The 13,891-nt window shown below is 56.2% G+C and overlaps 1 protein-coding gene across 1 annotated transcript in view; it reads right to left on the bottom strand.

Moving 5' to 3' along the window:
• TRABD2B (TraB domain containing 2B) overlaps positions 1-13,891 on the bottom strand; it is a 202,463-nt gene that overhangs the window by 23,440 nt on the left and 165,132 nt on the right. Inside the window, exons 3-4 of the mRNA XM_028106891.2 lie at positions 9,582-9,728; positions 3,091-3,265 (exon numbers count right to left, since the gene is read on the bottom strand). Coding sequence (XP_027962692.1) covers positions 3,091-3,265; positions 9,582-9,728 — 322 coding nt within the window. The remainder of the gene's footprint in view (positions 1-3,090; positions 3,266-9,581; positions 9,729-13,891) is intronic.

The raw sequence follows: 13,891 nt of genomic DNA, 5'->3' as shown, positions 1-13,891 counted from the left end.
ACCCAAGCATCCTGACACCAAACCTCTTACTCTTTGTACCGAATGTCTCCATAGAGCAGAAGGGAGAAGGGGCGGCCGATTGCCCCTTGGTAATGGAGACCCCAGTCTGTGCCCGGGGCCTCCCAGAAAGGGATGCTGGAGCAGAGGTGGGCCGAGGAAGGCCTGAGACGGGACTGCAGAGGCACCCAGACAGCGGCGTCTAGAGTGGACTGGTGTGTCTGCAGGCCGTCTGCAGGTTGCACGCTGCCCAAGGGTGCTTGTGTCCGCCTTGCACATCAATCTTCAGCCTGCCGTAGGATGTGGGGCTCAGGCGTTACTTAGCCATAAGAAGGCAGTGAGGCGGCCGTGGACTTCTCTCGCTACAGATCGTGTGTGGACATGTTCCACACCAAAACAGGTCTGTGCAGCGGGCTCCCTGACGGCACAGAAGAACAGAGCCCCTGGATCATAGCTCCTGGGCGCAGGGCTCCAGCCCTGGCTCTCTCCCTGACTTGCCATGAGCTTCACCCAGATCTTGGCCTATTGGGCCCTCAGTCTGTCCGGGGCTCTGATGAGGCGGGCAGGCTTGAGCTTAGAGGCTGCAGCCAGCTTTGAAATTCTCAGAACATTGTTTCAGGAGGGGCTGAGCCTCCAGCGGCAGCTTCCAGCAAGATCTGCACGTGGCTCTGGGCTTATTATTGGACAGCAGGCCTCTGAGAGCCAAGGTGGGGCTCAAGTTGCCCTGACTGTACCACTGTCATGTCCACCAGGCCCAACGAGACCAGGAGGGGAGGAGCCCGTCAACATGCATTCGTTCATGTGTGCATGCCTTCACTCATTCATTCTTTCATACACTCATCAAGCTTGAAACCTGTTACACGCTACTAAAAACACAGATGGCCACGTGGTGCAGGCCCTCCGGGAGCTCAAGGCGGGGGTGGAGGCCAGAGCCAGTAGCAACCAGCGGCTCTGCTGTGGTGGGGGCGGGGAGGGCAGGCTGGAGGCGGGGAGGCTGAGCTGGAGCCTGGAGGCTGGAGCTGATGGAGGCTTGGCCTGGGACGGTGGCGATGGGGATGGACAGAGTAGACGGATGTGAGTCTTTCTGGCAGTCTGTCAACAGGACCAACCAGGGACCTGCTGGGTTGCAGAGATGGGGAGGAAACTGGAGATGGGCGTGGTGCTTGCGTGCTGGTTGAGTGCCTGAGTGGGCATTTGTGTCTCCACGGACTTGGGTTTCAGGAGAAGCAGACCAGTGCCCAGGGCCGCCCGCACTGCTGTGAAGTTCATCTCCAGGCTCCCTCATTCCCTCACCCACAGGAAAGAGCTAGGCTCAGACCCTGGGTGGCTCTGGTCTCGGGCCCTGGGACCACTGGGGCAGGCGGCCCTACCACTCAGGGGGGCCATGTGGAATGCTGGAGCTCTTACTGGCCTCCCTCAGGGATCACGCTCACCGGGAGGCTGGCTCCGCTCAGAATGGCTCCCCTTTTGTAGTCAGTGGGGGACCATTCCGGAGCAGGAGCACTGCCTAGATGCCCACGGAGGAAGGAGTAGGGAGGCAGCTGGATGGTGAGAGGGTGTGTTGGGGAGCACTTCTACCCCTCACCATCCCCAAAGCTGTCCTGACTCATGCCAGGTCCCTAGTAGGTATCCTGCACCTGGAGGGTAGCCTTGCCCTCTCCACGTGGTTGGTCAAGGTCCTGCTCCTGCTGGCCTCTCCAGATACGCCAGTGGGAATCCCTCTTTTCTCTGAAAACTGTTGAAATAGCTCCTGGAGCCACCAGCGGCCCCTGTGCTTTCTGAATCCTTCTGTTCAGATGCGTGAACTCAGGCTGTCAGAGGGGAAGGGGTCGGCCACAGGCCACCACAGGCCATGGTCGTGCTCCAACGCAAGCCAGGACTCGTTCTGTCCAGCTGCAGGGGTGGCTCACGGGCGCTGTCCCACCAGCCGCCCCCATGCTGAGGGCCACAGAGGCGGGAAGACAGGCACAGTCAGAGGACCCTGGCCCTCCCCTTGACGTGTATGGGGTTGAATGGCGGGGCGGGGGAGGCAGACCTCCCACAGCAGACACACCCCACTGCAGAATCAGGACTGGCCCGGGCTACAGGGACCTGAGTGGGCAGGTGGTGCGCAGGCCAGGGGCCACGGAAGGAGGGCGGAGAGGCAGTGGCCGTGAGTGCTCCCACCCCCCCCAGGGGTGGTCCCTTTCCCTTCATTGTCATGCATCAGGGGGTGGACTGAGCCCACATGAGCAAGACATACATTTCTATCCTGTGGCTCTGGAGCCAAAGCTGGCTGATAAAGGAGGCAAATGCCATCCCCTGGTCCCATCATCACAGGAGACAGCCACAGGGAAAGGAAGGAGTGAGGGGGAAGAGGGAAGAGGAGACGGGGGTGGGGTGGGGGCAGCAAGCCTTGCACCTGGACATCCGGACTTCCCTTTGCACAGAGAGGCCAGAGCCCCCCAGGAGAAGCATTAAGCTCATGGCCCACGGTGGGATGACAAAGCGTGTATTAACCGTCCTGATGCTTGGGATGACAGTGAAGCTAGCTGCCATTCTGAGTTCCTGCTATTAGGTTATTGAAGTGTTACTGCTAATCTTTATAACTCTTCCACACGATAGAGATTTTCAATTCATCAGCTAGTCATTGCTGTCACTGTGCATTCATAGAAGAGGGGCCTGCGCCCTTGATGGTACCGTGCCAAGGTCACACAGCCCAGAGGGGGCTGGACCAGGCCGTGGGGTGCTGGAGCCCGCCTCTCCCCACCAGGCCCCGTGGCGCTCCTACGCTTGGCCCTGGCTCTTCTGGGTGGGCTCGAGGCTGGGCTGGCCGTGGGAGCCAGCTACTGTTCTGGGCTCTCAGCACGGCCTCCTGGGGCATGAAGGGGCCCTAGAAGCTGTCCTGGCCCTGGCAGGGTCACCCCTCTTGCCCATGGGGCCTATTACGGAAGAACCCCTGGCTAGAAACAAGAGAAGTGTGGGGCGTGGCTTCTCCTGCTCCATTCTGGACCTCCACGTTTTCCTTTAGGAAGGAGAGGTCAGGAGAGGGTCTAACAAATCTCCCAGCCCTTAAAGATTCTGCAAATAATCCCTTCCCCACTCCGGCCCAACCTGCTCCGAAGGCAAAGAAGCAGATCTTGTCTTCGTTCTCCTGCAGAAGAGCCATGACCCTCTTCCCCATCCGCTCATTCCTCTTGTAGATGAGCTCGTGGCGGAAGTAGCTATCGATCTCCTGTGCTGTCACCTGCTCGTGCGGCGGGAGGGTGGTGTTGATGAAGCTGGGCAGCTGCAAAGGCAAGACAGAGGTGCCCTCAGTGCTCCCAGGCACGGGGGGCTTTAGGCAAAGACACCAAGCCCAGCGGAGTGGGCCACTTACCTTTCTTAAATGGCCCGTGGAGTGGGCTATACCGTTTGTCTGGGTTTTTCATCAATTCCAAAAACGCTTTGAGAGGAGTGTGGTTATCCCAGTTTTACAAATGAAGAAAGCAAGAGTGGAAAGATCCAGAGACGTGTGCAAAGTCTCACAGCTGGTGGGGTGGCAACACAAGGAGGTATGGCTCCTGTGTCTCTGCTTGTCGACCCTCTGCTTCCAGAACGCAGAGGGCCTGGGAGGCAGGACGGCTCTCGGCTCCTTTACTGTCCTCCCTTCAGCACCCAGCCCAGTGTGCAAGGAACTCACTCAGCAGGCGGGTGTGGAGGGTCAGCTGAGCTGCCTGGTGTAGGAGGGAGGCCACAGAGTACAGGATCAGGCTGACCTGGATTCAGGCCTCTTTCTGATGCTGTGTGACTTTGCCCAAGTTACTTAACTTTTCTCAGCTCGTTTCCTCATGTGTAAGATGGGGATTAGGTGAGATGGTGGGTGCTGTCACGGGCTGCGTTCAGCCCAGCCCACCCTACAGAGAAGACAGGAGAGGTCACAGCCTCCAGTTTCCCCAAGGCCTGAGCCCTGGCTGGCCGCCACCATCTCCCCATTCCCAGCTCCACTACTTCCCAGGGCAGAACCAAACCCCTCCAGCCCTTCCTAAAAACGTCAACTGCAGGACCACAGCTGCCTCCCATAATGATGGTTCATTCCACAACCTGGCTTGGAACTTTCCACATTTCTCAGCTCTGGGCCCACTGTCCACACCCAGGTCTGTGGCCGGGGGCAAGTGTCACTGACATGTTATTGAACTAGGCAGAGAGCTCTTTGAGTCCAGGGACAGAGCCCTTGTCATTCCTGGGCCCCCAGTGCCTGACACACAGTAGGTGCCCAGAAAGGTTTCTGGAATCTTAAACATAAAATCGCACTGTCCCCCCTCATTGCATTTCCTCTTCCTGGGTTCCTCCATACCCAGCATTTTGTCTTTCCGGCCTGGATGTCAGGTCCAGGTGTCCCAGCACCGTGGCCTCCAAGGGTGGGCGGGGCCTGAGAAGAAGCCACGAGCCACGGAGGAGATGGGGGCATGAGTCAGAACATCCTCTCTATTTCCCCATAACCGCTCACTGTCATTCCACCTTCCAAGCTCTTGTGCACAGGATGTCTTCCATCTGGAGTCTCCTCTTCCCCTTCTCTCTTCATCAACTCAGGCTAATGCACAGAACACGAGGCCTCACTGACTGATGGGCTAGCTAGGTGGAGAGTTGGCATGAGGAGACTGAAGTCCTGCAGGGCTTAGCCCCCAAGGGTCATGGGGCCCAGCCACATGGCTTTTAGAGCCACTGACAAGTTGTCAACACTCTTTCTGAGGAAAATGGAGACGTCAGCAGAGGCTGAGCCTTCAAGGATTTGGACAGGGCCAGGACATCTGTCTCTGATATCTACTGGCCAAGCACCAGGGTGCTCCCCAGAGTGGGAGGGGAGGGGCTTCTCTGCCATAAAGGCCTGATTCACTGTTCTGGGATGACAAGGCAATGATATGACTGATAAAACCTAAACTTACTCAGTGCACAACCTGCGTAGCTGTACGCAGCAGCCCTGCCAGAGGCCCAATCAGAGATTGGTGCCCAACCAGAGTCGGTGTTTGGCGAATGGATAAACAAAGGAATGGAGCTCTTACCCCTCCCACCAATGATGGAAGGGATGATTGGCAGACCTGACAAAGCAGGACACGTTTGGACATGATACAGCTCCAGGAAGGGCTTCTGAATGGGGGAGGAGTTGTGGCTCAAAAGGGTTATTTCTGGAGGCATGGCCCTCTCTGTTCCTCAGGTATGGCAGAGAATGTGGGAGGATGTTGTACCAAGAAATAAACATTTGTTCCATCAGTGAATGAATGCATGAAGGAATGAGCTGAGAGGCAACAGGTGGTTATGAAGGCAGGTCCTGGCTTCAGACAGCCAGGGTAACTTGGGATGGAATCCTTCTTTTGCCACTTACCAGTTGGGTTGCCTCTCTCTAACTGGCAAGTAATTTGTGCTATTTGAGACTCCGTGTCCAAATTGGTAACATGGGAGTAATATATGTTGTTGTAGGAATTAAATAAGATCAGTTTTGGAAAGTGCTTATTAGCACAGTGCAGAGCACAAAGAAAAGTCTTGACTAAATGTCAGCTTTGTACAACTAGCCTGGGGGATGGAGCTGGCTTCATCATTTTCCCCTACAATGGCAGAGGCTACAGTGAAGGGTGACCTTGAGCAGGGGGTAGAGACAGAGATGACAAATAGAAGCCCTCAGAATCACCAGAGAGCCATGAAGGAAGCATCCTGTTTTCCTTCCCTTCTGCCAAGGGTCCTGGCAGAGGCTCTTCCTCACCATGAATGTGCATTTGTGGAAAGATGAATCTCGATTCATTCCTTAGGGAGCTAAAAAAATTTAACAAGGACAAAACCCAGAAAGTTCAATGTCAAAGCCACGAAGCAGTTTGGCTAGCCACTGGGGTTTCTGGGACTGCCCGGCAGCTGGCTGACATTCTCTGCGTGTTTCGTGCTGATGGGCCCTGGCTCCATGCCAAGGATGGGACTTGGGTCTGAGCCCAGGCTGGGATGGAAACAAATTAATGATGTCATTAGACTTGTCAGAAGCCTTAAATCTCCCACAACAAGTTTAAGTGCAGGATGCACCATAGAATTTGAAAGAGGACATGTCAGGTCCCTGGGGTCCTAGAGCCATGAGTCCGAGGTGCGACGATGAGATAGATGGGCCAGGCGGGGCTAGGGTGGGGCCGCGGGGAGCGACCTCAGTGTAGGCTCCCCTGGCCCACAGCCAGGACAGGGTCAGATCTGGTGGTCAAATGCTCGGGTCTACTGCCGTCACTGACCTCAGTGGCCTCATCCCTTCTCTTCAGCCCATCCATCCAACAGACAACTTCTACAAACTTCCATGAGTGTAGCCCTGTGTCAGGCGAGGGGTCACAGAGCACCCTCACACTGGGTCTGCTGCCCTGGATGAGGCTCACAGCCCAGTGAGGGAGTCACTGTGGGGTCCATGCTTTGACCCCACCAAGGGCGTGTGGAGGAGGTACCTCACAGATAACCGTGTGTTCTGCTTTGTCCAGGATGGTCCAGTTTCATGGCTAAGGTAGACTGCCCCATGCCCGTTAATTTTTCTGACCCTTAATTATATTTGACCTTTCACTTTCCAAAGTGTCTGGGGACAGATGATAAGTATATGGCTGCTCTCCACCTAACACAGGCTGAAGGGCTCAGACAACGCTTCCTTTGGGTCACCCTGTGATCGTGGGGCATTGATGGTGCAAGTGACCCGGGAGCTTTGGGAGGTTGGGGCATGAGCCATTTCTGAAGGTGAAATGGCGGGGTAGGGAGGCAAGAGAGATCAAGACAGAGGTGCAGCCAGCCCCTGTCCCCCATCCTGGCCCCTGCACCTGTCAACCCCAGCCTCTAGAGGCCACTGCATCATCCTCTGCTGTGGCCAGAGACATCTTTCTGACCACATCCCTCTCCCGCTTGAACTCCAGGGCTTCTGCCCCTCAGCAGACATTTTCACCCCCACCCCCTATGATCTGCCCCCTGCTCTGCAGATCATTCCTCAGGACCATCCACATCCCCCCCCCCCCAACCAGGCAGCTAGCCCCTCCCTTCGGCCCTGCCCGGTAGACTCCTTTCTCAGGCCTAGTTCCAACACCATTTCCTCCCTGCCTACGGGCGGTGACTGTACCCCTACAGGCTGTGTGTTCTCAGCTCCCCACAGCTTTCGAGGCCTCTCGCTACAGAGGCAGCCCCATGTCACCTGGACCCTTTCTCCATCAGCGCATGGCCCTGGATTTAGCCTTGCTACCCCGACTCTAGGCTTTTCCGTGTCTGGGGGCAGGGCTGCCTAGTTCCTCCCTTGGGGGCTAGACTCTGCCTGTGTACCCAGGGGGTCCAGGGGAGTGCCGCCCAGTTTGCTGTCCTAACTGGGTGCACCGATCCAACTACACCCTCTGTCCCGCTTCAAGGACGGGCACCGCCAGGGGACCCCCCAGTGCAGTTCACCTGCCAGAGACAAATCAGTGGATCTGGACACAGGTTCGAAGTAAATCTGAGCTTGCTATTGCCTGAGGTCACCCCCCTCCTCCCTCTCACAGCTGCGTGCCAGCCGCGGCCGCAGCAGGGCCCTGTCCTGTCCACCCCTGCCCCCAGCCCAGCTACTGCGCGCCCAGGCTGCCCTGAGTGCTGACCAGGTTCCTGCAGCCACAGAGCTCACCAGGCTCTCTCCCGGTGGATGACACAGGGCGGGCTCCGGCACAGAAGCTCTCAGACCTACAGATTGGAATCGGGGCTCTCAGAGTCCTGAGCCTCCTCTGCAGGGTCTCTGGATCCTTCCTTTCATGGCCTCCACTGCCCGGAGCACAACACACCCTCACCTTCGCTCCCTGGACAGCTGTTCCCCGACACACGCTCTGCGGCCCTGCCCTGGGCCTGGGGACGGAGGGAGGCATGGCACACTCTTGCCTCAGGGAGTTCTGGCTCTAGACGGTGGCACGCGCACACAGAACCTCTCAGCCCGGTCCCCGGCTACACCTCCAGCCCAAACTCACACCCCTCCTCCTGCTCTCTCTTGCCTCTGCTGGAACCTTCTGCTTCCTCCTGTCCGTGGCCAGGTTAGGTTCTTCCCTGACCTCTCACCTTGCAGGCATCCTTCCTTCTTGCCCTGAGTCCACCTAAACTCTTGCTCCTGCCCCAGGCCTCAGCTGTACCCTCTACTCTCCCTTGGAGCAAGGATCACACTTGGGTGCTATTGCTTACGGAATGTCCCCTTCTCTCCCGTCCGCCCCACTGAGGTGGCTCTCTCTGGCTGCCCTGCCCCCCACCACCCCATATCCCTTTTCATAGCACTGGGCCCGGTATTTACAACCAATTTCATTCATTCATTCAGCAGCTATTTGCTGAGTCCTGCTCTGTGCCAGGCACTGGCCTAGCCAATGAGAATATACTGATGGATCAAACAGATGCAAATCCCTGTCCTCAGGGAGCTTATGCTCTAGTGGGGAGGACAAACAATAAATATTCACTTATCAATGAATCAAAATATGTAAGTATGTGAGAAGATGATAAAGACCATGGGGGTTAAATGGAGCATAATAAAGAGGTTGAGAGTGTGGAAGCAGGGTTCATTCTGCAATTCTAGATCAGGGAGTTGGGGCCCAGCTCACTGAGACGATGATGTCTGAGTAGAGATGGGGGGTGAGTCATGGTGATACTTGGGGAAGGGCAAAGGTGAAGCATGCCAAGGGGTCCCCTGGAATAGCATGGAGGCCCGCAGAGCTTGAGGGGTGAGTGTGAGGGGAGGGCAGAGGACATGGGGTGGGGGTTAGGGGAAGACTCGGGGCCCACACAGGTCATTACAGAGACTCTGGCTTTTACACTGAGAAAAATGGGGAGCCACAGCAAGGAACTGCTCTTGAACGAGTGGTTAACCAAGCACCATGACAGAAGGCACAGGGGTCCTAGAGGGGTCTAGGAGAATATCTAACACCATCCAGAGGGTCAGGGAGGGCTTTTCAGAGGAAGTAACAATGGACCATGGCCCAGCAGGAGGAAAGGAGGAAGGAGGAGCCTGAACGGAGGCATAGTGGCATCAGCAGGCGGATGGCGTGGGGCATAGGTCAGCAGAACAAGGTCTGCGGGGTAGGGCACCTGGGCTGGGACAAGGTCAGCAGAGGGCAGGACACAGAAGGCCTCAAGTGTTAGACAGAGTAACTTGGAATTTATCCCGAGGGCAATGTGGATGCCTGGTAGAGTCATGCTCAGCTCCTTGGGGTGCTCCTCACTCTCTGCCCACTTGTGGGTAGTCTTTCCTCTAGGACTTGACTCAAGGCAGAACGCCCCCAGCTGGACTCAAGCCCGAGGTCTAACTGTGAACTTGTTTCCTCTGGCCTCTAATTTCCCCAGATACTGAACTGAACTTCTCAGAGGCCTCCCTGCTCTTACAAGGCTAAGCTTCTACCACACACGCCAGACTTGAGTGGTGCTTTTGATAACTTGGGAACTCGACAATTAAGCGCTGTGGGCTTGGGCAAGTCTCTTTGCCTCTTTGGGCCTCAGTTTTCCCATCTGTAAAATGGAATACCAATAGGTCCTGCTTCCCATGGCAGAGAGATGATTGCCTGCACCAGACACATAGTAGGTGTCTAACAAATGCTAGGTGGGTTCAGAACTGGGTGGGAGGAGGGGAGCCTCACCTGGGATGTGTCATGGTTGAAGATGACAGCGTTGAGATCCCCGCAGTTGTAGTGCTTGATGAGGTCCTCCGTGGTGTAGGGCGCCTGCAGGCTCCCTGCCCGCACGCTCTCATGCTGCAGCAGAGTCTGGTTCAGGGCAAACAGCACCTGCACAGAGAAAAGAGAGAGGAATAAAGGCTGTAATTCTAGATCAGGCTGGGGGCCCTGACACCTCCAGGCCCGGCCCTCCTCGCTCTGGACTTTGGGGCAACAGGCCCTGAAACAGAGAAGGTGTGTGGGGCCTGGCACCGGCTGGCGCAGGCTGAACTCTTCCACTGGCCTCCGGACACGTTCAGCCTGTTCTCATCTCCAGCCCTTTGCCCACATGGGTCCCCACTTCTGCTCTGGCTATCAACATCTTATCTGAGGAAGGGGCAAAATGAGAACCTAGTTGTGTCTGGGTTTGGAATGATGGGTGCGTTTGTCTTTTGACTAAATTTTTCTTATTCCTGTGCTTAGGAAAGTTCTAGAATGAGCACAGACTAATTTTGTAATCAAGAGCACGGCAAACAAAGCAAGACAAACACACGAGCAAAACAAACAGAAAACCCACTTAGATTTCAAGGCCCCACCCAAAGGACACTTCCTCCAGAAGTCACCTTACCTACAGGCAAAGGCCCAAGGGGCTGGGCCTCTCTGAATCAGACCCATGCTGGCACTCAGCACATTTCCTAAAGCTCCTTTGCACTCTGGGCCGCTATGCGGGGCCCTGGGAACACAGCTGCCCCCTAACCAGACCGGCCTGGCATCAGGATCACGTGGAGCATCATACAAAAATATCAGCTGTCTGGTCCCCATGCCCAGAATTGGCATCTCCGAGGGGGAGCCCAGGATGTGTATTTTTAACAGGCTCCCTGGGACTGACATTAGAGGTCTGATTGCTTCTGCCATGAGGACCACACTCTGATGGAACATGGCCTGCCCAAGGTTTGGGGGCCCTGAGAGATGATCTCAGATGTCCCATTTTAGATGGAGAACCTGAGGCCCATGAGGGGAAGGGACTTGTTCGATTCTGCACAGCTAGCTTCATGTGACGGTGTATCCCAGACCCCCCCTGGCCAACAAAATGGGGGAGTCTGACCATGATTTGGGTTCTTTAGCACAGGTGCAGGGAAAAGCTGCTGCAGTTCCTGGGCAGAAGATCCAGAGGCTGTCTCAAGTCCTCTGTCCTTGCTGTTGCCCAGCCCCAGCTGGCCCTCCGCTCTTCAGGTCTCGAGCAAGCTCTTTGCCCATCATCTGTTTGCCACCCTCGGCCACAGTCCCCGGCCTCCCACCTCACACCAGCTCAGTCCTGAGCATCTCCCACTGGGCCCAGTGCAACCCGCCCCCCTCCCTGCAGACCCCCTTTCCTCCCCCCATCCCGTAGTTGTCTGCCACAGGCACCTTTTGAAAGCACAAATCTGATCGTCTTCCCTCTCTTTTTTTTTTTTCCTCAAAACTTTCACAGGTGCCTCCTACCCTCAGAGTAAAGGCCTAGCTGTTCAGTAGAGCCTGCAAGGCCGTGGCCTGGACCCTGCTGTGGTCGATGACCTTGCTTCCTACTCAGTCCTCGTGACTCCAAACACCCAACTACTCAGCACTCTTCTGTCTCCACGCTTCTTATATGCTCTTCTCTGCGCATGACAACCTCCTGCCTCTGCTCTCCCCTTGCAAATCTAGACTTGGCCTTCCAGGCTCTGCTCAAATGTCTTCCCCAGGAAGCTTCTCTGACCACCTGGGGGCTGAGTCAGGCCCCTGCCGGAGGCCCCCACAGCCTCCTTGCGGGGCAGACTGCCAGAGTAGTGGCTCCAAACCTTAACCTGTCCGCGTATTCGTGCCCTTGGCCATGGAGCTCTTCGGCTCCCTCCCGTGCTGATATTGTGTCTCTGGATATAAGTCACCAGGACGTACAGAGGCCTGAAAAGCAGGCTGCCACTGCCTCTTACACCTCCACGGACCCGACAGCAGCCCATGCTAGCCCACTGGAGGACGGGCAGGGCCGAACTGCCTCAGCTGTCCCACCGAGGCCATCCCAGCCCAGCCAACAGACAGCCAGCTCCCGGACAATACGAGTAAGGGCCAGCTGAGCCCAGCAGGGCCCACCTGCCACTGGGTCCAGACCCCCAAGCAGACGCTCAGTGCTGGTGCTGCCCGGCACCGTGGTGATGGACAAGCGACCCACCGTGCTTCTGTGTCCCCCACCCCGGCGCGAACATGAGATGGTGCCTGCTGTTAGCTACCTGGCTCTCCCATTAGGCTCTGAGCTTCTCGAAGATAGGACTTACGTTTTATTCGTTTTGTGTCTGCAGCTCTCAGCACGGGGCTGGCAACGAGAGGATGTCGCTCTACTCTTTGCCTACCGCCTTAGTGCCACCTAGTGCCACCTGCTGGGGTCAGTCACCTCCTATTTCAAAGCTACTCAGTAAGCCCCTCAGACTAGACCCTAGGCCTTTGGCACTCTGTCTGCATTTGGGGCATGATGCTATCATGTGGCAGAAGCTCCCACCTGTGACGCCAGCCACCTCATTCCAGAACACACAATCTGAACAGAAAAGCTCACGTAATAAGGTACACAACGTGCTGATGTGGGCAATGGGGCCAAGCGTGCTTGAGATCACCTCTGCCCGTCCCCTCCCACTTTTGTATCTGGCAGGTGGAGAGCTGGATACCGCTGGGGTGCAGTGGCCCAGGCCGCTCCCCCTAATGAGCTGGCTGGGGATGAGGTCAGACCCCACCTCTGGGCCTTCTCCAGGCTCTGGCGAGCACCCTGAAATTCAATCTGCGGCCACCTGGTGCAGGGTGTCAACGGCAGCCTGGTGGCTGGGATGAATCACAGGAGGCCATGGCCCTGTTGCTGTGCACGTCACTAAGCCAACAGGCACTTCCTTCCACACGGAACAGGCCTCGTGTGCAAGTATCCATGTCAGGCTGGAGCGCTCTACTTCCCTGGGGGGCTGGGGTATGCAGGCTTCCCTTGACCACGCCCGCCCCGGCATACACCTGCTGCTCCTCAGAGGCAGCACCACCTGGCCTGGGGTTGAGGTCATCCGTTCAGGTGCCCAGAAGACCTGGCTGGAGGGGAAATTGCTCCCCTGGGCCTCCCTAGACCCATGGAGTCACTTCCGCAGTCCTGTGGCTTTCGTGGAGCAAGGAGGTGTTCCGGTGAGTTAAGCACATTACAATCTGCAGGGTGCTAAGACCAGTCCTGGCGTGTAGTAAGAGCTGGAGGAATGCTTGCTAAATAAAACTTGGAAGAAAATACTTAGACTTGAACCTTCCCAGATTGGAGCTGGAAGGGCCCCTGTAGGTCATCTGGCCCAGGGGTTTTTTAAACCTTTTTTGGCCATAGAATCCTTTTTTATTGTTATTGTTTTCCAAAGGAACTTTACTTGGAACTCAGTATGTGGAGTAGATAAAAGTGGAACTTTCCCTAGTTGATGTGAGGAGACTGGCTAGAGCCTGAAGACCTACAGGCTCAAGGCCCTCATGCAGCAGAGGTTCTCATGGCTTCTTTGTGGAGACCCATGGGTCTCCAGGAGCCCATTTTGAAAACCACTGATCTCATCCTGTGCCCTCATCATATAGAAGATGAAAGGAGACAGGGGCCCAAAGTAGGCAAGAGAGAGCTCACCCAAGCCCACACAGGAAAGCTGGGGGCAGAGCAGACTCAAAGCCAAGCCTGACGCCCAGCCTAGGACCCTTTGCGGTGCCACAGATTGGGGCTGGATTTCTGGATGTTCACTGGCACAGCCCAGGTTCATCCCACACACTTTACCATACCTGTCTTCCTTTTGGAGCCTCTCAAAACAGCCAGAAATAGCCACAGGGTATTTTTTATTAGCATGTTGCATACAGAAAACTGAGAGTAGATCATTCCCAGTGTGGCACATGCAGTGTGGTGGGGTTTGGCCAGAAACCCAAGCCTATCATTCTGGACTCCCATGACCCTCAGGCCAGGTTTGGTGCCTCCCACAGACACCTGCCCCACCCCCCCACCCCCCGTCCCGGTCTTGGCACTTAGCCCATGAAGTGTCCGATTCTGGTGATTCCCCATTCCCTGCCTGTGTAGACCGAGAGCTGGTAAGTGCAGGAAGCTGACCTCTGTTCACCGGTCACTGCTGGAGAGCAGATTTTTAGGAACTGTTTTGGAAGGTGGACTGCTGACTGTCTGTGACCGAGTCACATGCCCTTTCCCCACACCTCCCGCCTCCTAGCCATCCTTTGCAACTCATAAAGAGGTCCTCATCTGTTCATCACTACGGTCGCCATGTTTCTTGAGCACTTACTCTGTG

The sequence above is a fragment of the Eumetopias jubatus genome, unplaced genomic scaffold (genome assembly GCF_037043125.1).
Source record: "Eumetopias jubatus isolate StellerSeaLion01/CBP00866 unplaced genomic scaffold, mEumJub1_p1.0 scaffold_4, whole genome shotgun sequence".
NCBI classification, from domain to species: Eukaryota; Metazoa; Chordata; class Mammalia; order Carnivora; family Otariidae; genus Eumetopias; species Eumetopias jubatus.
Note: the sequence above shows the minus strand (reverse complement) of the source record. Positions and strands in the feature narration are given on the sequence as shown.